At 63.3% G+C, this 20,620-nt stretch overlaps 2 protein-coding genes and 2 pseudogenes across 7 annotated transcripts; all 4 read left to right on the top strand.

Moving 5' to 3' along the window:
* Positions 1 to 743: 743 nt before the first annotated feature.
* LOC311424565 (molybdate-anion transporter pseudogene) lies at positions 744 to 1,683 on the top strand (annotated as a pseudogene). The gene is made up of 2 exons: positions 744 to 878; positions 1,360 to 1,683. The product of its transcript is annotated as a molybdate-anion transporter pseudogene (transcript).
* A 1,005-nt stretch (positions 1,684 to 2,688) lies between these two features.
* LOC311424747 (separin-like) lies at positions 2,689 to 8,914 on the top strand. 2 transcript variants are annotated; one of them, XM_084500132.1, is made up of 14 exons: positions 2,689 to 2,836; positions 4,581 to 4,668; positions 5,692 to 5,926; positions 6,148 to 6,322; positions 6,461 to 6,639; positions 6,723 to 6,850; positions 6,926 to 7,048; positions 7,127 to 7,282; positions 7,356 to 7,529; positions 7,631 to 7,735; positions 7,859 to 7,968; positions 8,060 to 8,143; positions 8,215 to 8,379; positions 8,612 to 8,914. In XM_084500132.1, the coding sequence occupies exons 2-14, from the start codon at positions 4,588 to 4,590 to the stop codon at positions 8,811 to 8,813; spliced, it is 1,917 nt and encodes a 638-aa protein (XP_084356258.1). In that variant the 5' UTR covers positions 2,689 to 2,836; positions 4,581 to 4,587; the 3' UTR covers positions 8,814 to 8,914. The 2 variants fall into 2 exon arrangements, with proteins under 2 accessions (XP_084356258.1, XP_084356257.1); XM_084500131.1 differs by having other exon boundaries at positions 7,856 to 7,968.
* A 3,754-nt stretch (positions 8,915 to 12,668) lies between these two features.
* On the top strand, positions 12,669 to 13,590 carry LOC311424564 (molybdate-anion transporter pseudogene; annotated as a pseudogene). Its single transcript has 2 exons — positions 12,669 to 12,803; positions 13,285 to 13,590. The product of its transcript is annotated as a molybdate-anion transporter pseudogene (transcript).
* A 1,029-nt stretch (positions 13,591 to 14,619) lies between these two features.
* Positions 14,620 to 20,620, top strand: LOC311424739 (separin-like). 3 transcript variants are annotated; one of them, XM_084500120.1, is made up of 14 exons: positions 14,620 to 14,754; positions 16,306 to 16,393; positions 17,407 to 17,641; positions 17,863 to 18,037; positions 18,176 to 18,354; positions 18,438 to 18,565; positions 18,641 to 18,763; positions 18,842 to 18,997; positions 19,071 to 19,244; positions 19,346 to 19,450; positions 19,574 to 19,683; positions 19,775 to 19,858; positions 19,930 to 20,094; positions 20,318 to 20,620. In XM_084500120.1, exons 2-14 carry the CDS (start codon positions 16,313 to 16,315, stop codon positions 20,517 to 20,519), a joined length of 1,917 nt encoding a protein of 638 aa, XP_084356246.1. In that variant the 5' UTR covers positions 14,620 to 14,754; positions 16,306 to 16,312; the 3' UTR covers positions 20,520 to 20,620. The 3 variants fall into 3 exon arrangements, with proteins under 3 accessions (XP_084356246.1, XP_084356245.1, XP_084356244.1); XM_084500119.1 differs by having other exon boundaries at positions 19,571 to 19,683; XM_084500118.1 differs by having other exon boundaries at positions 17,824 to 18,037; positions 19,571 to 19,683.

Here is a 20,620-nt window from a genome sequence, read left to right as displayed (position 1 = left end):
ACCAGGACGGGGCAGTTACACCAGGACGGGGCAGATACACCAGGACGGGGCAGTTACACCAGGACGGGGCAGATACACCAGGTGGGAGGGGCAGTTACACCAGGAGTGGGGGCAGTTACACCAGGTCGGGCAGATACACTAAGTCGGGGCAGTTACACCAGATTGGAGCAGTTACACCAGGTCGGGGCAGTTACACCAGGTGGGAGTGCAGTTACACCAGGACGGGGGGCAGTTACACCAGGTCGGGGCAGTTACACCAGGAGTGGGGGCAGTTACACCAGGTCGGGGCAGTTACACCAGGACGGGGCAGTTACACCAGGTGGGGGGCAGTTACACCAGGACAGGGCAGTTACACCAGGACGGGGCAGGTACACCAGGTGGGAGGGGCAGTTACACCAGGAGTGGGAGCAGTTACACCAGGTCGGGGCAGTTACACCAGGTGGGAGGGGCAGTTACACCAGGAGTGGGGGCAGTTACACCAGATTGGAGCAGTTACACCAGGTCGGGGCAGTTACACCAGGTGGGAGTGCAGTTACACCAGGACGGGGGGCAGTTACACCAGGTCGGGGCAGTTACACCAGATTGGAACAGTTACACCAGGTCGGGGCAGTTACACCAGGTGAGAGGGGCAGTTACACCAGGACAGGGCAGTTACACCAGGTCGGGGCAGTTACACCAGGTGGGGGGCAGTTACACCAGGTCGGGGCAGTTACACCAGGACGGGGCAGTTACACCAGGTGGGCTTCTTCTCCCCCTTCATGCTCGCCTTCTCCACCACCCCCAGCCAGGAGAGCCCGGCCGAGTCCTTCGTGGCCTTCCTGCTCCTCGAGCTCTCCTGTGGGCTCTACTTCCCGGCCATGGGCTTCCTGCGGCGCAAGGTGTGAGCAAAATCTCAAATCATTTTCTTCAGACAGGCTCTTCTGTGCAGCTGTTTTATTTGCGCTTGCAGCGGTGGCTGTCCTGCCAATTAGGAGTGCCTTTTAGTTAACAAAGCCTAACCTTTCATTCCCTATTCCCCGACAGCCGATCACCTCCCCTGTTTCCTCGTGGCTGAGTACTGCAGGTTCACGAGCTGCTCGACGCTCCTCTGGACCATACATGTACCATTTCTCTCGGTTTCAACCCTTGAATTTCTCCTTTCTCACGTTGTGAGAACTTGGGATCTTTGTTTCACTGTTCCCATGCTGCTCGTCCTGTTTGTCTCAAGCTTCCACCTTATTTTGGAACAGCGAGGCCTCCCACTCTCCGCTTATCTGCTTCGCGCTTCTCCGCTTCTCCATGTTATGACTCCACGACCCCCCTGGGGCACACATGAGGAATTCTCTACTGCACAAAAACATGGCTTTGTTTCTCACAAAGGCGATCCCGGAGAAGGACCGGCCGGGGGTGCCGAACTGGTGCCGTGTCCCGCTCAACCTGCTGGCCTGCCTGGGGCTGCTGCTTCTGCACGGCGCCGACCACGGGCCCGGCACCCGCAGCATCTTCTCCGCCTGCTGCGGCCTCATGCTGCTGGTGCTGCTCGCCGTCGGCGGCCTCTTCCCCGTCGTCGGCCTCTTCCCCGTCGTCGGCCTCTTCGCCGTCGTCGGCCTCTTCCCCGTCGTCGGCCTCTTCCCCGTCGTCCCCCACGACGCCGAGCTCTGGCTGCCGCCCCCCCAGGGCCAGCCCGACGCCCCCGAGCTGTGATGCGGGAGGGGGTCCCGGGGTGGCCGAGGGGGAAAGCCCCCCCGGCTGGTGACCCCTGCGGTGCCCCCACCCTGGCGTCCTGCCGGGGACGGCACTGGAAGCACACAGGGACGGAGTGCCGCAGGGTGAGGGCCCCCTGCGCACCCCCTCGCCCCTCAGCTTCCCTTTTTTTTCAGGAAAATAAAGCGTTTCTGCACGTGCTTTCCCTGCGTGAGAGCCCTTCCGTAGCCAGTAATGGGCTGAGGCGAGGCTCTCAGCGAAGCTGGGATTTTATTCACAGTGGTGGGCAGTCCCCAGGCAGGGCACACATGACTGTCCCCAGGCTGGGCACACAGCACGGTTTGCCGGTTGCTTGACTTTCTTTCACAGAATCCAGGAATATCCCGAGTTGGAAGGGACCCACGGTGAGGGGTCTGGAGAACAAATCTTACGAGGAGCAGCTGGGGGAGCTGGGGTTGTGCAGCCTGGATACAGGAGGCTCAGGGGCGACCTTATCGCTCTAGGGGTACCTTCAAGGAGGCTGTGGAGAGGTGGGGGTTGGTCTGTTCTCTGCCCAGCCCCCCTATAATTGCTCAGCACGACCCCAGGTCGTTGCAGGAAGCACGGCCAAAAGCACGACAGACGCCAGGATGGTCAGATCATGCTGCATTTTATTGCCCGAATAGCCTCGCTTTTCACAGAATCACAGAATCGATTTTCTAGGTTGGAACGAGCGAACTTCACAGGGGCAGGCAGTGTCTCACCCAAGATTATCAGTCAAAAGCACTCAAACAACTGCACGAAAACAACCCCAGCTGTTGTGATTAGCAGGCACGCGGACCTTGTCCTTGACAACAAAAAAAAATCCCTTGGATTTTTTCCCAAGGAATACCCCTTTGGCCACTTGGGGTCTGCTTGGCCCCCCCCCAGCTCCTGCTGCACCCCCAGGCTGCCTGCAACGACAACAGCCGCGTGTTCTCAGCACCCTGCCCATCCCAACCCAAAACGCGGCGCCCCAACAGCTGCTAGGGGGGACGTGACGCGGGGCCGTTCTGGGACTACAAGTCCCGGCGTGCCCCGCGCGGGGCGCCCCGCCCTCACCTGCCCGCGGCGCGGCTTATTTGGACGGGGCGCGGCGGGCGCCGCGGGTCTGCCGGCGAGAAGCGATACAAGGGTACGTGGGGGGGGCCAAATAAGGGGGGGGCGGGGGGGGCTGCAGGGACTCGGGGGGGGGCCGGGGGGGGCCGGGGGGGGGGCCGAAGGGACTCGGGGGTCCCTGCAGGGACCCGGGGGGGGCTGCAGGGACCCGGGGGGGGGCCGGGGGGGCCCTGCAGGGACTCGGGGGGCTGAGGGACCCGGGGGGACCCAAGGAAATGGAGGGGGGCTGCAGGGATCCGGGGGGGCCCTGCAGGGACTCGGGGGGCCGGGGGGTTCCTGTAGGGACTCGGAGGGGACTCGGGGGGGCCCTGCAGGGACCCGGAGGGGGCTGCAGGGACTCGGGGGGGGGCCGGGGGGCTGAGGGACCTGAGGGGACCCAAGGGCTTGGCGGGGGGCTGCGGGGGCGGGGGGCTGCGGGGGCGGGGGGGCCCGGGGGGTGCTGGGGGACTCAGGGGTAGGCGGGGGGGGCCGGGGGGGTTTCTGCAGGGACTTGGAGGGGACCGGGGGGGGCCGCAGGGACTCGGACGGACTCGGGGGCGACTGCAGGGACTCGGGGGGGTCCCTGCAGGGACTCGGAGGGGGGCCGGGGTGTGGCTTTGGGGCCCTGGGGGGGGCAGCTGTGGGACTCGGGCGGTCTGCAGGGGCTCGGAGGGGACTCGGGGGGTGCTGGGGGTCCGGGGGGCTGAGGGACTCAGGGGTAGGCGGGGGCGCCGGGGGGGTCCCTGCAGGGACTCGGAGGGGACCCGGGGGGGTCCCTGCAGGGACTCGGAGGGGACCCGGGGGGGTCCCTGCAGGGACTCGGAGGGGACCCGGGGGGGTCCCTGCAGGGACTCGGAGGGGACCCGGGGGGGTCCCTGCAGGGACTCGGAGGGGACCCGGGGGGGTCCCTGCAGGGACTCGGAGGGGACCCGGGGGGGTCCCTGCAGGGACTCGGAGGGGGGCCGGGGGGGTCCCTGCAGGGACTCGGAGGGGGGCCGGGGTGTGGCTTTGGGGCCCGTGGGGGGGCCGGGGGGCGGCTGAGGGACTCGGGGGGGCCCTGCAGGGACTCGGGGGGGGCTGGGGGTCCGGGGGGCTGTGGGACTCGGGGTAGGCGGGGGGGGCCGGGGGGGTTTCTGCAGAGACTCGGAGGGCGGCAGGGGGGCGGCTTTGGGGCTGGGGGGGGGCCGGGGGGCGGCTGAGGGACTCGGGGGGACCCTGCAGGGACTCGGAGGGGGCTGCAGGGACTCGGAGCGGGGCCGGGGGGTTCGTGTAGGGACTCGGGGGGGGGGGGCTGAGGGACTTGGGGGGGCTGCAGGGAGTCGGGGGGGACTCGGGGGGGTCCCTGCAGGGACTCAGAGGGGGGCCGGGGTGTGGCTTTGGGGCCCGTGGGGGGGCCGGGAGGCGGCTGAGGGACTCGGGGGGGACCCTGCAGGGACTCGGGGGGGGGGCCGGGGTGCCCGGGGGGGGGCTGTGGGACTCAGGGGAAGGCGGGGGGGGCCGGGGGGGTTTCTGCAGGGACTCGGAGGGGACCCGGGGGGGGCTGCAGGGACTCGGAGGGGGGCTGGGGGGCAGCTATGGGACTCGGGGGGGGCTGAGGGGCGGGGGGGGCTGTAGGGAGTCTGGGGGGGCCTGAGGGGCAGGGGGGGCTCAGGGGGGTCCTGCAGGGCCTGGGGGTGGGAGTGAGGGGTGGGGGGCGCTCTGTAGGCCTCTTTGGAGACTGGGGGGGTGTGGGGCTGTGAGCACCAGCACCCCCTCACCCCCCCACCCCCCCCACCCCGCAGGGCTGACATGGAGCACCTCCAGGGCACTGATTTTGTGGCGCGTACGGCCACCACGGAGGGCACAGAGACACTGCAGGCGGAACTGTCGGTGAGCTGCGGGGGGGGCGGCCGGTGCTGCACGAGGGCCGGGATCCCCTGCTGGGGGGCCGAAACTCTCCTTCCCTCTCTCCGCCCTGTTATAATCCAATTTAGTCATTTTATCTCTTACCCCCCCAGTATGATCTTTACCAGGTGGCATTCAGCCGCTGTGTGATGGGTTTACATATCCTCTTCAGAGTGGTGTGGGATCCTTGGTGTAATGACCACCTGTACACAAAAATCATGAGATGCGTGAAACAATTTTAAAGATAGGCAAGGAGTGACTCCTAACGGTGAACATCCCCACCTAGTGTTATTTGCAGGAATTAACCACTTGTGTGTTCGGTACGGTTTTTTTTGTTTTTTTTTTTTTTTTTGTGGCATGGCACAGGTCACTTTTATCTCTTGGAACTGTGCCGATACATCTACCTTTTCCCGTAGTTGGGTCAAAGTTATCCCGATTTCCTGACCCCAACTGCACTTGGAAGAATTTGAATATGGGGGCTTAACACTTCCACGTAGCCAGCACCCTTCAGTTATCTCCTCGGGTACAACCCCCTTCTTTTTTCACAATGCTTGGAAGCAGTGTGGGAAAGGAGAACTCTGTCAACTTATTAGAAAACACTGTAGTAGGTTGGGCAGTCCCAGGTATCTTTACAGTCTGGACAACCAAACCTTCCCCTATTCACTCTTTATTAGGGCCCGACTACCTTGGAAGGCAAGTCTCGGGTTTTTCCTTCTTTATTAGGACGAGTCCTCCCCTATCTGTTCCGTGTTCGTAAAATCTGACACGTTTCCTAGTACCCAGCTAGTATCGTCCAAGTTTGTTATATTTATAGATAGGATTTATAGATCCTAGATCCCTAGATAGATCTAGATTCCTAGATAGAATTTATAGATCCTCTAGATATATTTATAGATCCTTTGTTTTAACCAGGATGTTCACCCAACCCCCCTTCCCCATTTGTCCCCATGTTACAATGCCGTGAGGTGTGAAACCTTATCTTCTCAGTAGATTCTTTAAATTCTCAAGGACAATGAAGAAACGACGAAGACCCCGAGAGCCAAGCTCCCAGCTGGGGAGGATGCCACTCAAGCCCCCGTGCTCAGCGACTCCGAGGCGGTGGCGCCTCGCACCCTGTGCCCCAGAGCCTGTCCCCCCACCAGGGCCCGTGACCAGGGGGGCGAGGACACCGAGCACGTCCCGGCGGGGGGGATGCCGGGCAGCAAGAACCCCCTGTGCCTCGATGCCCTGCGTGTTATGGAAGGTGAGCGGGAGTGGGGAACCGCGGGGTGGGAAGAGGCAAATGGCAACGCTGGGGCCACCTCCGCCGAAGCGTGTCTTAAAAGGGCAAAAACCCTCCAAGTGGAGGGGAGAGCAGCAGAGGGAGAGCCAAGGTGGCCGCGGGCTCGCTGCCTGATCCTGGTGGTGTTGCTTTGCCCCTTCCGGATGATTCCTGGCTGGACGCTGTCCACGCGTACCTGAAAGCTGCCTTCAACTGCAACGGCCACTGCCTGCCTGCCGGGCTCTACAGCCAGATCTGCCAGCTCCTGGCTCTGCTCACAGGCGACCAGGACTCCGTCTCCACCGCCTATCTGCTGTGCGAGTCGGTCTCCATCACCACGCGCCATCAGCTGCTCAGCATCATCCACAAGAAGCTTCAGTAAGTTTTGTGCCCCCCTGCCTCTGTCGCTGGAGCTTTGCTGAGAAGGGGAAGGGGCTCAGCCAAACCTAGAGCCCTGGAGGGCTTGGTTTGGAGCAACGTTCCCCCCCCCACCCCTGACCACCTCTCCCTCTGCAGCAAACTGAACAAGTCAGCAACAGCTGCGGCTGAGCAGCTCCAAGGGCTCTCCCTGCAGGATGCTCCCTCGCGCATCCATCACCTCATTGAGCTCCAGAACCTCTTCAGCTTCAGCCCCACGTGTCTGGGGTCCCAGGAGCTCAAGAGATTCACAGAGCAGCTGCAGCAGATCCCTGCAGGTGAGAGCTGATCCAAGTGGAGCCCCGGAGGGTGCTGCCTGATGCCTTGGCCTCTCCTGAAGGTCGGGGGGTGACTTTTTCAGGAGTGACTGTCTGTGTGCTGACCCTCATGAGCATCCAGCCCTTCTCCAAGGACGACATACTGCTGCTGACACGGTTGGAGAGGGGCAGCATTCCCATCACCATCCACATCCCGACCGCGCTCAAAAAGGTGAGGGAAGGGCTAGAAGAGTGGAGCAGCCGGGATGAGCCTGGGGCTGGGCTCATAGCTCCCTTCCTCCCCCAGGCCCCGCTGAGCTCAGTGCTGAGTGACTTCGACACCATCCAGAAGGAGCAGAAAGAAACCATCAACTGCACCAACAACCGTGACTGGTGGCTGTGCTGCTCCGAGCTGGACCGCAGGATGAAGGTAGGCGAGAGGCACCCCGTGCTCCCCACGCCTGGGGGGAATGCTCGGACCCCCCCGTGACTCTGTCCTCTCTCGCAGAGCCTCATCGACACCCTGGAGACGGAGGTGCTGGGCTGCTGGAAGGGAATGCTGCTCCCCACCAGCCAGGATCCCGCGCTGGCCGAGGAAGCCATCCGCCTCCTCGCCCAACTCCATCCCTGCGGCTGGCGGGGCTGGAACTCGGCGCTGCTCAAGGTGCTGAGCTCCCCGGGCTGGGGCAGGGCACAGGGGGAGCTCTGCCTTGGCTCACACCTACCCCTTGCCGCAGGTCCTGCTCAACGCTGCTCCCCTCCTCACCCCGGCCGACGTGCGAGCCCTGGCCGCAGGGATGTGCCCTTCGCAGTCCCGCAACAAAGCGGAGCTCCTCCTGCAAAAGGCCCTGGAGAAGCAGAGGAGCCGCGTCCGGGCACCTGGCGGCTCCCTCGTCCTCGTGCTGGATAAAGTGAGAGCCTGCCCCTGCTGCTTCTCCCTCAGCTCGGACAGGCGCTCTATCGCTCACGCCTTCCTCCCCTTCCTTTCTTCCTCCTCCTCTTCCCTGCACAGCACCTCCAGAAGCTGCCCTGGGAGAGCATGGCGTGCCTGCGCGCCGTGCCTGTCACCCGCCTCCCGTCCCTGCGCTTCCTCCTGAGTTACAACCTGGCACCGAGGGTGAGTGGAAGGGGGGCACCCTGGCTCTGCCGCGGGGCTTGGGACCCCCCGAGGCTGGTGCTGGGCTGGGGCTGACTCGTGATTTCTTATTTCTTTTTTCCCTTCCTCCTCCCCCCTCAGCAGGCAGGCTCTGTGCTGCACCGCGGCGTCAACCCCACCAGGACCTTCTACGTCCTCAACCCCCAGAACAACCTCCCGAGCACCGAGGAGTGCTTCCGCAGCTGGTTCGAGAGGTGAGGAGGAGCGGGGGCGCACAGAGCGGGGAGGAGGGGGGTCCGTGCTCCCTCCCCCCCCTTCTATGACTTCTCCCCTCCTTTCCCGCAGCCAGCAGGGCTGGAGCGGGGTCACAGGAGCCATCCCCAGCCAGGAGCAGATGCAGGCAGCGCTGCTGGAGCACGACCTCTACATGTGAGTGCCCGTGGCCGTGCGGGGCTGCGCTATCGCGCTCACCCTGCTCACCCTGCTCCTGTTCCTGGCAGCTACGTGGGGCACGGGGCGGGCGCCCGCCTGCTGGACGGGACAGACATCGCCCAGCTGGACTGCAACGCCGTGGCCCTGCTCTTCGGCTGCAGCAGCGCCGCGCTGGCCGTGCGCGGCGGCCTCGAGGGCTCCGGCATCGTCCTCGACTACCTCCTGGCCGGCTGGTGAGGCGGGGAGAGAGGGGGTGGCTTCTGGGGGGCAGACGGGGTCTTCGCCCCATCCCCTTCTTGCCTTCTTTTTACCCCATCCCCACCTCCCTGCTTTTTATTGCCCCCCTCCCCTGCCTTTTCCCTGTGCTGGTAAGCAGTGAGTGTTCTCCTTGTCCTCCTCTCACCCCGCTCCTTCGCCCAGCCCTCCTGGCCCTAACCCCTCTAACCCCCTTTTTTTTTTTCCCAGCCCCTTCGTCCTGGGCACCCTGTGGGACGTGACTCAGTGTGACCTCGACCGCTACACCGAGGCGCTGCTGCAGGGCTGGCTGCAGGCGGGCTCCGGTGCCCCCCTCCTGCAGTACGTGGCCCAGGCCCGCCAAGCCCCCCGCCTCAGATACCTCACCGGGGCTGCCCCCGTCGCCTACGGCCTGCCCGTGTGCCTGCAGTGAGAGCCGGCGTCCCCCCTGCTTCCTGTTCTTTGAAGTAGTTGGATTTTAAATAATTCCCCCTCGTTTGATAAATAATAAATAAAGTGTCTTCCCCTTCACAATGGGTGGTGTGCGCTTGTACCACGAGCTGGGAAAGGACCAAGGGGCTCCTGGAGCCTAACCCAACCGAAGCCACTCCATCCTCACAGAATCACAGAATTTCTAGGTTGGAAGAGACCTCAAGATCATCGAGTCCAACCTCTGACCTAACGCTAGCAGTCCCCACTAAACCATATCCCTGAGCTCTACATCTAAACGTCTTTTGAAGACTTCCAGGGATGGTGACTCCACCACTTCCCTGGGCAGCCTGTTCCAGTGCCTCACAACCCTTTCGGTGAAGAAGTTCTTCCTAACATCTAACCTAAAACTCCCCTGGCTCAACTTTAGCCCATTCCCCCTCGTCCTGTCACCAGGCACGTGGGAGAACAGGCCAACCCCCACCTCGCTACAGCCTCCCTTGAGGTACCCATAGAGAGCGATAAGGTCGCCCCTGAGCCTCCTCTTCTCCAGGCTGAACAAGCCCAGCTCCCTCAGCCGCTCCTCGTAGGACTTGTTCTCCAGGCCCCTCACCAGCTTCGTCGCCCTTCTCTGCACCCGCTCGAGCACCTCCATGTCCTTCTTGTAGCGAGGGGCCCAAAACTGAACGCAGTACTCGAGGTGCGGCCTCACCAGAGCTGAGTACAGGGGGACGATCACCTCCCTAGCCCTGCTGGTCACGCTGGTCCTGATACAAGCCATCAATCCCATCCCTGCCCCCCCCCAGGGACGGTGATGCTGCCCCCTCCCCGGGCACCCTGCCCCAGGGCCTGTGCCCTCTCCTGAGCAGAAATCTCGCTTCCACCCTGAGCCTTCGCCCTTCCCTCGGGGCCTTAGGAGGAGGCCGACCCCAGCCCCCCCGGCTTCCTTCCAGCGGGGGGCGTCCCCTGGCCCTCCTCCAGTGCTGCTCCCCTTTGTCCCCCATCCCACAACCCGACCCTTCCTTTCCTGGGGGGTCCCCTGCCCCCCTTTCACCCTCAGTTTGTGGGGGGGACCCCAGGCTTCCCTCAAGCACCTGCGGGGGGGGGGGGGGCTGCTTGGTGTCCCCCCCATGGCTCAGAGGAGCCTCCCCTCCTGGGGGGCTGCAGCTTTTTGCCTTTTTTTGGGGGGGGGGGCGATGGCATCGTAGTATGAAGGCCTTATACTAAAGCATAATCAACAGTGTTTGGTTCCATTTGGGTTTGCTTTGTTTCATAATTGGTAGCTGGCATTCATGACCCCCCCACATGTTATTCTCAGCTATGTTGTCAGTCTCGGCCTTACCGGAGCTCGTAGGGCTGCCGAGGGTTGGCACTGCAGTATTTTATGGAGTATTTTCCGCAGGCTGGATTCCCTGGACACTTTCTGACAATGCCTCATTTGGTCCTGGGGCCTAGCAGCATCCTCCTTTTTATTAGGATGAGTCCTCCCCTATCTGTTCCGTGTTCGTAAAATCTGACACGTTTCCTAGTACCCAGCTAGTATCGTCCGAGTTTGTTATATTTATAGACAGAACCTTGCGAATTTCTTCATTTCCGTGGAAGGTTCCCGTATATCCTATACCATGCCCTCGCCACCCGTAACGGGGATCCACTTGTCAGTCCCTGCTGCCCCCTCCCCGCAGCCTGCCCCCGCTGCCCCCTCGGGTGTCCCCCCCGGCCCTGCCGCCCGCGGCTCAGCATCAAGTGAGGGGGGCGCGGGGACCCCCCCCGGGACCCCGGTGAGTGCGGGGGAAACTGAGGCACGGGCAGGGCGAGGGGGTGGGGGTGTGCAAGAGCGGGGGGCGTTTGCACGGGGTTGGGGGGTGAGGAGAGCTGGGGGCGATTGCACAGGGCATGGGGCAATTGTGTGGGGGCTGGGACAACTGCGCAAGGTGTTTGCCCCCGGGCGGGGCATTTGCAAAAGAAGGGGGTGGGGGGGAGCAGTTACACCAGGTCAGGGCAGTTACACCAGGAGTGGGGGCAGATACACCAGGACAGGGCAGTTACACCAGGTTGGGGCAGTTACACCAGGTGGGAGGGGCAGTTATACCAGGTTGGGGCAGATACACCAGGACGGGGCAGTTACACCAGGAGTGGGGGCAGTTACACCAGGTCGGGGCAGTTACACCAGGACGGGGGGCAGTTACACCAGGTCGGGGCAGTTACACCAGGTGGGAGGGGCAGTTATACCAGGAGTGGGGGCAGTTACACCAGGTCGGGGCAGTTACACCAGGTCGGGGCAGTTACACCAGATTGGAGCAGTTACACCAGGACGGGGGGCAGTTACACCAGGTCGGGGCAGATACACCAGGACGGGGCAGTTACACCAGGTGGGAGGGGCAGTTACACCAGGTCAGGGCAGTTACACCAGGACGGGGCAGTTACACCAGGTGGGAGGGGCAGTTACACCAGGTCAGGGCAGTTACACCAGGACGGGGCAGTTACACCAGGTGGGATGGGCAGTTACACCAGGTGTGGGGGCAGTTACACCAGGTCGGGCAGATACACCAAGTCGGGGCAGTTACACCAGATTGGAGCAGTTACACCAGGTCGGGGCAGTTACACCAGGTCGGGGCAGATACACCAGGACGGGGCAGTTACACCAGGTGGGAGGGGCAGTTACACCAGGTCAGGGCAGATACACCAGGACGGGGCAGTTACACCAGGTGGGAGGGGCAGTTACACCAGGTCAGGGCAGTTACACCAGGACGGGGCAGATACACCAGGTCGGGGCAGTTACACCAGGTGGGAGGGGCAGTTATACCAGGTTGGGGCAGATACACCAGGACGGGGCAGTTACACCAGGTGGGAGGGGCAGTTACACCAGGTCGGGGCAGTTACACCAGGTCGGGGCAGTTACACCAGGACGGGGCAGTTACACCAGGTCGGGGCAGTTACTCCAGGTGGGAGGGGCAGTTATACCAGGTTGGGGCAGATACACCAGGACGGGGCAGTTACACCAGGTGGGAGGGGCAGTTACACCAGGTCGGGGCAGTTACACCAGGTCGGGGCAGTTACACCAGGTGGGGGGCAGTTACACCAGGACGGGGCAGTTACTCCAGGAGTGGGGGCAGTTACACCAGGTGGGGGGGGCAGTTACACCAGGAGGGAGCAGTTACACCAGGACAGGGCAGTTACACCAGGTGGGAGGGGCAGTTACACCAGGAGTGGGGGCAGTTACACCAGGTCGGGGCAGTTACACCAGGTGGGGGGCAGTTACACCAGGACAGGGCAGTTACACCAGGACGGGGCAGTTACACCAGGACGGGGCAGTTACACCAGGTCGGGGCAGTTACACCAGGACGGGGCAGATACACCAGGACGGGGCAGTTACACCAGGTGGGAGGGGCAGTTACACCAGGTCAGGGCAGTTACACCAGGACGGGGCAGATACACCAGGTCGGGGCAGTTACACCAGGTGGGAGGGGCAGTTATACCAGGTTGGGGCAGATACACCAGGACGGGGCAGTTACACCAGGTGGGAGGGGCAGTTATACCAGGTTGGGGCAGATACACCAGGACGGGGCAGTTACACCAGGAGTGGGGGCAGTTACACCAGGACGGGGCAGATACACCAGGTGGGAGGGGCAGTTACACCAGGAGTGGGGGCAGTTACACCAGGTCGGGCAGATACACCAAGTCGGGGCAGTTACACCAGATTGGAGCAGTTACACCAGGTCGGGGCAGTTACACCAGGTGAGAGGGGCAGTTACACCAGGACAGGGCAGTTACACCAGGTCGGGGCAGTTACACCAGGTGGGGGGCAGTTACACCAGGTCGGGGCAGTTACACCAGGACGGGGCAGTTACACCAGGTGGGCTTCTTCTCCCCCTTCATGCTCGCCTTCTCCACCACCCCCAGCCAGGAGAGCCCGGCCGAGTCCTTCGTGGCCTTCCTGCTCCTCGAGCTCTCCTGTGGGCTCTACTTCCCGGCCATGGGCTTCCTGCGGCGCAAGGTGTGAGCAAAATCTCAAATCATTTTCTTCAGACAGGCTCTTCTGTGCAGCTGTTTTATTTGCGCTTGCAGCGGTGGCTGTCCTGCCAATTAGGAGTGCCTTTTAGTTAACAAAGCCTAACCTTTCATTCCCTATTCCCCGACAGCCGATCACCTCCCCTGTTTCCTCGTGGCTGAGTACTGCAGGTTCACGAGCTGCTCGACGCTCCTCTGGACCATACATGTACCATTTCTCTCGGTTTCAACCCTTGAATTTCTCCTTTCTCACGTTGTGAGAACTTGGGATCTTTGTTTCACTGTTCCCATGCTGCTCGTCCTGTTTGTCTCAAGCTTCCACCTTATTTTGGAACAGCGAGGCCTCCCACTCTCCGCTTATCTGCTTCGCGCTTCTCCGCTTCTCCATGTTATGACTCCACGACCCCCCTGGGGCACACATGAGGAATTCTCTACTGCACAAAAACATGGCTTTGTTTCTCACAAAGGCGATCCCGGAGAAGGACCGGCCGGGGGTGCCGAACTGGTGCCGTGTCCCGCTCAACCTGCTGGCCTGCCTGGGGCTGCTGCTTCTGCACGGCGCCGACCACGGGCCCGGCACCCGCAGCATCTTCTCCGCCTGCTGCGGCCTCATGCTGCTGGTGCTGCTCGCCGTCGGCGGCCTCTTCCCCGTCGTCGGCCTCTTCCCCGTCGTCGGCCTCTTCCCCGTCGGCGGCCTCTTCCCCGTCGTCCCCCACGACGCCGAGCTCTGGCTGCCGCCCCCCCAGGGCCAGCCCGACGCCCCCGAGCTGTGATGCGGGAGGGGGTCCCGGGGTGGCCGAGGGGGAAAGCCCCCCCGGCTGGTGACCCCTGCGGTGCCCCCACCCTGGCGTCCTGCCGGGGACGGCACTGGAAGCACACAGGGACGGAGTGCCGCAGGGTGAGGGCCCCCTGCGCACCCCCTCGCCCCTCAGCTTCCCTTTTTTTTCAGGAAAATAAAGCGTTTCTGCACGTGCTTTCCCTGCGTGAGAGCCCTTCCGTAGCCAGTAATGGGCTGAGGCGAGGCTCTCAGCGAAGCTGGGATTTTATTCACAGTGGTGGGCAGTCCCCAGGCAGGGCACACATGACTGTCCCCAGGCTGGGCACACAGCACGGTTTGCCGGTTGCTTGACTTTCTTTCACAGAATCCAGGAATATCCCGAGTTGGAAGGGACCCACGGTGAGGGGTCTGGAGAACAAATCTTACGAGGAGCAGCTGGGGGAGCTGGGGTTGTGCAGCCTGGATACAGGAGGCTCAGGGGCGACCTTATCGCTCTAGGGGTACCTTCAAGGAGGCTGTGGAGAGGTGGGGGTTGGTCTGTTCTCTGCCCAGCCCCCCTATAATTGCTCAGCACGACCCCAGGTCGTTGCAGGAAGCACGGCCAAAAGCACGACAGACGCCAGGATGGTCAGATCATGCTGCATTTTATTGCCCGAATAGCCTCGCTTTTCACAGAAGAATCACAGAATCACAGAATCGATTTTCTAGGTTGGAACGAGCGAACTTCACAGGGGCAGGCAGTGTCTCACCCAAGATTATCAGTCAAAAGCACCCAAACAACTGCACGAAAACAACCCCAGCTGTTGTGATTAGCAGGCACGCGGACCTTGTCCTTGACAACAAAAAAAAATCCCTTGGATTTTTTCCCAAGGAATACCCCTTTGGCCACTTGGGGTCTGCTTGGCCCCCCCCCAGCTCCTGCTGCACCCCCAGGCTGCCTGCAACGACAACAGCCGCGTGTTCTCAGCACCCTGCCCATCCCAACCCAAAACGCGGCGCCCCAACAGCTGCTAGGGGGGACGTGACGCGGGGCCGTTCTGGGACTACAAGTCCCGGCGTGCCCCGCGCGGGGCGCCCCGCCCTCACCTGCCCGCGGCGCGGCTTATTTGGACGGGGCGCGGCGGGCGCCGCGGGTCTGCCGGCGAGAAGCGATACAAGGGTACGTGGGGGGGGCAAAATAAGGGGGGGGCCGCAGGGACTCGGGGGTCCCTGCAGGGACTCGGAGGGAGCCGCGGGGGGCCGGGGGGGGGGCCGAAGGGACTCGGTGGGCCGGGGGGCTGAGGGACCTGGGGGGACCCAAGGGCTTGGCGGGGGGCTGCAGGGATCCGGGGGGGCCCTGCAGGGACTCGGAGGGGGCCGCAGGGACTCGGGGGGTGCTGGGGGTCCGGGGGCCTGAGGGACTCAGGGGTAGGCGGGGGGGGCCGGGGGGGTTTCTGCAGAGACTCGGAGGGGGGCGGCTTTGGGGCTGGGGGGGGGCCGGGGGGCGGCTGAGGTACTCGGGGGGACCCTGCAGGGACTCGGAGGGGGCTGCAGGGACTCGGAGAGGGGCCGGGGGGTTCGTGTAGGAACTCGGGGGGGGGGTGAGGGACTTGGGGGGGCTGCAGGGACTCGGGGGGGTCCCTGCAGGGACTCGGAGGGGGGGGGGCGGGGTGCCCGGGGGGGGGCTGTGGGACTCAGGGGAAGGCGGGGGGGGCCGGGGGGGTTTCTGCAGGGACTCGGAGGGGACCCAGGGGGGGCTGCAGGGACTCGGAGGGGACTCGGGGGGGTCCCTGCAGGGACTCGGAGGGGGCTGCAGGGACTCGGGAGGGGGCCGGGGGGCTGAGGGACCTGAGGGGACCCAAGGGCTTGGCGGGGGGCTGCAGGGACTCGGGGGGCTGAGGGACCTGGGGGGACCCAAGGAAATGGAGGGGGGCTGCAGGGATCCGGGGGGGCCCTGCAGGGACCCGAGGGGGGCCGGGGTTCCGGGGGGCTGTGGGACTCAGGAGTGGGCGGGGGGGGCCGGGGGGGTCTCTGCAGGGACCCGGGGGGGGCTGCAGGGACTCGGGGGGGTCCCTGCAGGGACTCGGAGGGGACTCGGGGGGGTCCCTGCAGGGACTCGGAGGGGACTCGGGGGGGTCCCTGCAGGGACTCGGAGGGGACTCGGGGGGGTCCCTGCAGGGACTCGGAGGGGGGCCGGGGGGGCCCTGCAGGGACCCGGGGGAGGCCGGGGGGGCTGCAGGGACTCGGAGGGGGGCCGGGGCGTGGCTTTGGGGCCCTGGGGGGGGCAGCTGTGGGACTCGGGGGGGCTGCAGGGACTTGGAGGGGACTCGGGGGGGCCCTGCAGGGACTTGGGGGGGCTGCAGGGACTCGGAGGGGACTCGGGGGGGTCCCTGCAGGGACTCGGAGGGGGGCCGGGGTGTGGCTTTGGGGCCCTGGGGGGGGCGGCTGAGGGACTCGGAGGGGGCTGCAGGGACTCGGGGGGGGGGCGGGGGGTTCGTGTAGGGACTCGGGGGGGGGGCTGAGGGACTTGGGGGGGCTGCAGGGACTCGGAGGGGGGCTGGGGGACAGCTATGGGAATCGGGGGGGCCTGAGGGGCAGGGGGGGCTCAGGGGGGTCCTGCAGCGCCTGGGGGTGGGAGTGAGGGGTGGGGGGCGCTCTGTAGGCCTCTTTGGAGACTGGGGGGGTGTGGGGCTGTGAGCACCAGCACCCCCTCACCCCCCCCACCCCGCAGGGCTGACATGGAGCACCTCCAGGGCACTGATTTTGTGGCGCGTACGGCCACCACGGAGGGCACAGAGACACTGCAGGCGGAACTGTCGGTGAGCTGCGGGGGGGGCGGCCGGTGCTGCACGAGGGCTGGGATCCCCTGCTGGGGGGCCGAAACTCTCCTTCCCTCTCTCCGCCCTGTTATAATCCAATTTAGTCATTTTATCTCTTACCCCCCCAGTATGATCTTTACCAGGTGGCATTCAGCCGCTGTGTGATGGGTTTACATATCCTCTTCAGAGTGGTGTGGGATCCTTGGTGTAATGACCACCTGTACACAAAAATCATGAGATGCGTGAAACAATTTTAAAGATAGGCAAGGAGTGACTCCTAACGGTGAACATCCCCACCTAGTGTTATTTGCAGGAATTAACCACTTGTGTGTTCGGTACGTTTTTTTTGTTTTTTTTGTGGCATGGCACAGATCACTTTTATCTCTTGGAACTGTGCCGATACATCTACCTTTTCCCGTAGTTGGGTCAAAGTTATCCCGATTTCCTGACCCCAACTGCACTTGGAAGAATTTGAATATGGGGGCTTAACACTTCCACGTAGCCAGCACCCTTCAGTTATCTCCTCGGGTACAACCCCCTTCTTTTTTCACAATGCTTGGAAGCAGTGTGGGAAAGGAGAACTCTGTCAACTTATTAGAAAACACTGTAGTAGGTTGGGCAGTCCCAGGTATCTTTACAGTCTGGACAACCAAACCTTCCCCTATTCACTCTTTATTAGGGCCCGACTACCTTGGAAGGCAAGTCTCGGGTTTTTCCTTCTTTATTAGGACGAGTCCTCCCCTATCTGTTCCGTGTTCGTAAAATCTGACACGTTTCCTAGTACCCAGCTAGTATCGTCCAAGTTTGTTATATTTATAGATAGGATTTATAGATCCTAGATCCCTAGATAGATCTAGATTCCTAGATAGAATTTATAGATCCTCTAGATATATTTATAGATCCTTTGTTTTAACCAGGATGTTCACCCAACCCCCCTTCCCCATTTGTCCCCATGTTACAATGCCGTGAGGTGTGAAACCTTCTCTTCTCAGTAGATTCTTTACATTCTCAAGGACAATGAAGAAACGACGAAGACCCCGAGAGCCAAGCTCCCAGCTGGGGAGGATGCCACTCAAGCCCCCGTGCTCAGCGACTCCGAGGCGGTGGCGCCTCGCACCCTGTGCCCCAGAGCCTGTCCCCCCACCAGGGCCCGTGACCAGGGGGGCGAGGACACCGAGCACGTCCCGGCGGGGGGGATGCCGGGCAGCGAGAACCCCCTGTGCCTCGATGCCCTGCAGGTTATGGAAGGTGAGCGGGAGTGGGGAACCGCGGGGTGGGAAGAGGCAAATGGCAACGCTGGGGCCACCTCCGCCGAAGCGTGTCTTAAAAGGGCAAAAACCCTCCAAGTGGAGGGGAGAGCAGCAGAGGGAGAGCCAAGGTGGCCACGGGCTCGCTGCCTGATCCTGGTGGTGTTGCTTTGCCCCTTCCAGATGATTCCTTGCTGGACGCTGCCCGCGGGTACCTGAAAGATGCCTTCAACTGCATCTGCCACTACCCGCCTGCCAGGCTCTACAGCCAGATCTGCCAGCTCCTGGCTATGCTCACAGGCGACCAGGACCCCATCTTCACCGCCTATCTGCTGTGCGAGTCGGTCTCCATCACCATGCGCCATCAGCTGCTCAGCATCATCCACGAGAAGCTTCAGTAAGTTTTGTGCCTCCCTGCCGCTGTCGCTGGAGCTTTGCTGAGAAGGGGAAGGGGCTCAGCCAAACCTAGAGCCCTGGAGGGCTTGGTTTGGAGCAACGTTCCCCCCCCCACCCCCGACCACCTCTCCCTCTGCAGCAATCTGAACAAGTCGGCAACAGCTGCGGCTGAGCAGCTCCAAGGGCTCTCCCTGCAGGATGCTCCCTCGCGCATCCATCACCTCACTGAGCTCCAGAACCTCTTCAGCTTCAGCTCCACGTGTCTGGGGCCCCAGGAGCTCAACAGATTCAGAGAGCAGCTGCAGCAGATCCCTGCAGGTGAGGGCTGATCCAAGTGGAGCCCTGGAGGGTGCTGCCTGATGCCTTGGCCTCTCCTGAAGGTCGGGGGGTGACTTTTTCAGGAGTGACCGTCTGTCTGCTGACCCTCGTGAGCGTCCAGCCCTTCTCCAAGGACGACATACTGCTGCTGACACGGTTGGAGAGGGGCAGCACTCCCATCACCATCCACATCCCGACCGCGCTCACCAAGGTGAGGGAAGGGCTAGAAGAGTGGAGCAGCCGGGATGAGCCTGGGGCTGGGTTCACGGCTCCCTTCCTCCCCCAGGCCCCGCTGAGCTCAGTGCTGAGTGACTTCGACACCATCCAGAAGGAGCAGAAAGAAACCATCAACTACACCAACAACCGTGACTGGTGGCTGTGCCGCTCCGAGCTGGACCGCAGGATGAAGGTAGGCGAGAGGCACCCCGTGCTCCCCACGCCTGGGGGGAATGCTCGGACCCCCCCGTGACTCTGTCCTCTCTCGCAGAGCCTCATCGACACCCTGGAGACAGAGGTGCTGGACTGCTGGAAGGGAGTGCTGCTCCCCACCAGCCAGGATCCCGCGCTGGCCAAGGAAGCCGCCCGCCTCTTCGCCCAGCTCCGTCGCTGCGGCTGGCGGGGCTCGGACCCGGCGCTGCTCAAGGTGCTGAGCTCCCCGGGCTGGGGCAGGGCACAGGGGGAGCTCTGCCTTGGCTCACGCCTACCCCTTGCCGCAGGTCCTGCTCAACGCTGCTCCCCTCCTCACCCCGGCCGACGTGCAAGCCCTGGCCGCAGGGATGTGCCCTTCGCAGTCCTGCAACAAAGCGGAGCTCCTCCTGCAAAAGGCCCTGGAGAAGCAGAGGAGCCGCGTCCGGGCACCTGGCGGCTCCCTCGTCCTCGTGCTGGATAAAGTGAGAGCCTGCCCCTGCTGCTTCTCCCTCAGCTCGGACAGGCGCTCTATCGCTCACGCCTTCCTCCCCTTCCTTTCTTCCTCCTCCTCTTCCCTGCACAGCACCTCCAGAAGCTGCCCTGGGAGAGCATGGCGTGCCTGCACGCCGTGCCTGTCACCCGCCTCCCGTCCCTGCGCTTCCTCCTGAGTTACAACCTGGTACCGAGGGTGAGTGGAAGGGGGGCACCCTGGCTCTGCCGCGGGGCTTGGGACCCCCTGAGGCTGGTGCTGGGCTGGGGCTGACTCGTGACTTCTTATTTCTTTTTTCCCTTCCTCCTCCCCCCTCAGCAGGCAGGCTCTGTGCTGCACCGCGGCGTCAACCCCACCAGGACCTTCTACGTCCTCAACCCCCAGAACAACCTCCCGAGCACCGAGGAGTGCTTCCGCAGCTGGTTCGAGAGGTGAGGAGGAGCGGGGGCGCACAGAGCGGGGAGGAGGGGGGTCCGTGCTCCCTCCCCCCCCTTCTATGACTTCTCCCCTCCTTTCCCGCAGCCAGCAGGGCTGGAGCGGGGTCACAGGAGCCATCCCCAGCCAGGAGCAGATGCAGGCAGCGCTGCTGGAGCACGACCTCTACATGTGAGTGCCCGTGGCCGTGCGGGGCTGCGCTATCGCGCTCACCCTGCTCACCCTGCTCCTGTTCCTGGCAGCTACGTGGGGCACGGGGCGGGCGCCCGCCTGCTGGACGGGACAGACATCGCCCAGCTGGACTGCAACGCCGTGGCCCTGCTCTTCGGCTGCAGCAGCGCCGCGCTGGCCGTGCGCGGCGGCCTCGAGGGCTCCGGCATCGTCCTCGACTACCTCCTGGCCGGCTGGTGAGGCGGAGAAAGAGGGGGGTGGCTTTTGGGGGGCAGACGGGGTCTTCGCCCCATCCCCTTGTTGCCTTCTTTTTACCCCATCCCCACCTCCCTGCTTTCTATTGCCCCCCTCCCCTGCCTTTTCCCTGTGCTGGTAAGCAGTGAGTGTTCTCCTTGTCCTCCTCTCACCCCCTCCTTCGCCCAGCCCTCCTGGCCCTAACCCCCTTTTTCTTTTTCCCAGCCCCTTCATCCTGGGCACCCTGTGGGACGTGACTCAGTGTGACTTCGACCGCTACACCGAGGCGCTGCTGCAGGGCTGGCTGCAGGCAGACTCCGGTGCCCCCCTCCTGCACTACATGGCCCAGGCCCGCCAAGCCCCCCGCCTCAGATACCTCACCGGGGCTGCCCCCGTCGCCTACGGCCTGCCCGTGTGCCTGCAGTGAGAGCCGGCGTCCCCCCTGCTTCCTGTTCTTTGAAGTAGTTGGATTTTAAATAATTCCCCCTGGTTTGATAAATAATAAATAAAGTGTCTTCCCCTTCACAA

This window comes from Aythya ferina, assembly GCF_964211825.1.
Source record: "Aythya ferina genome assembly, chromosome: 28".
In the NCBI taxonomy this organism is placed as follows: domain Eukaryota; kingdom Metazoa; phylum Chordata; class Aves; order Anseriformes; family Anatidae; genus Aythya; species Aythya ferina.
This window is presented reverse-complemented; position numbering and strand designations above follow the sequence as displayed.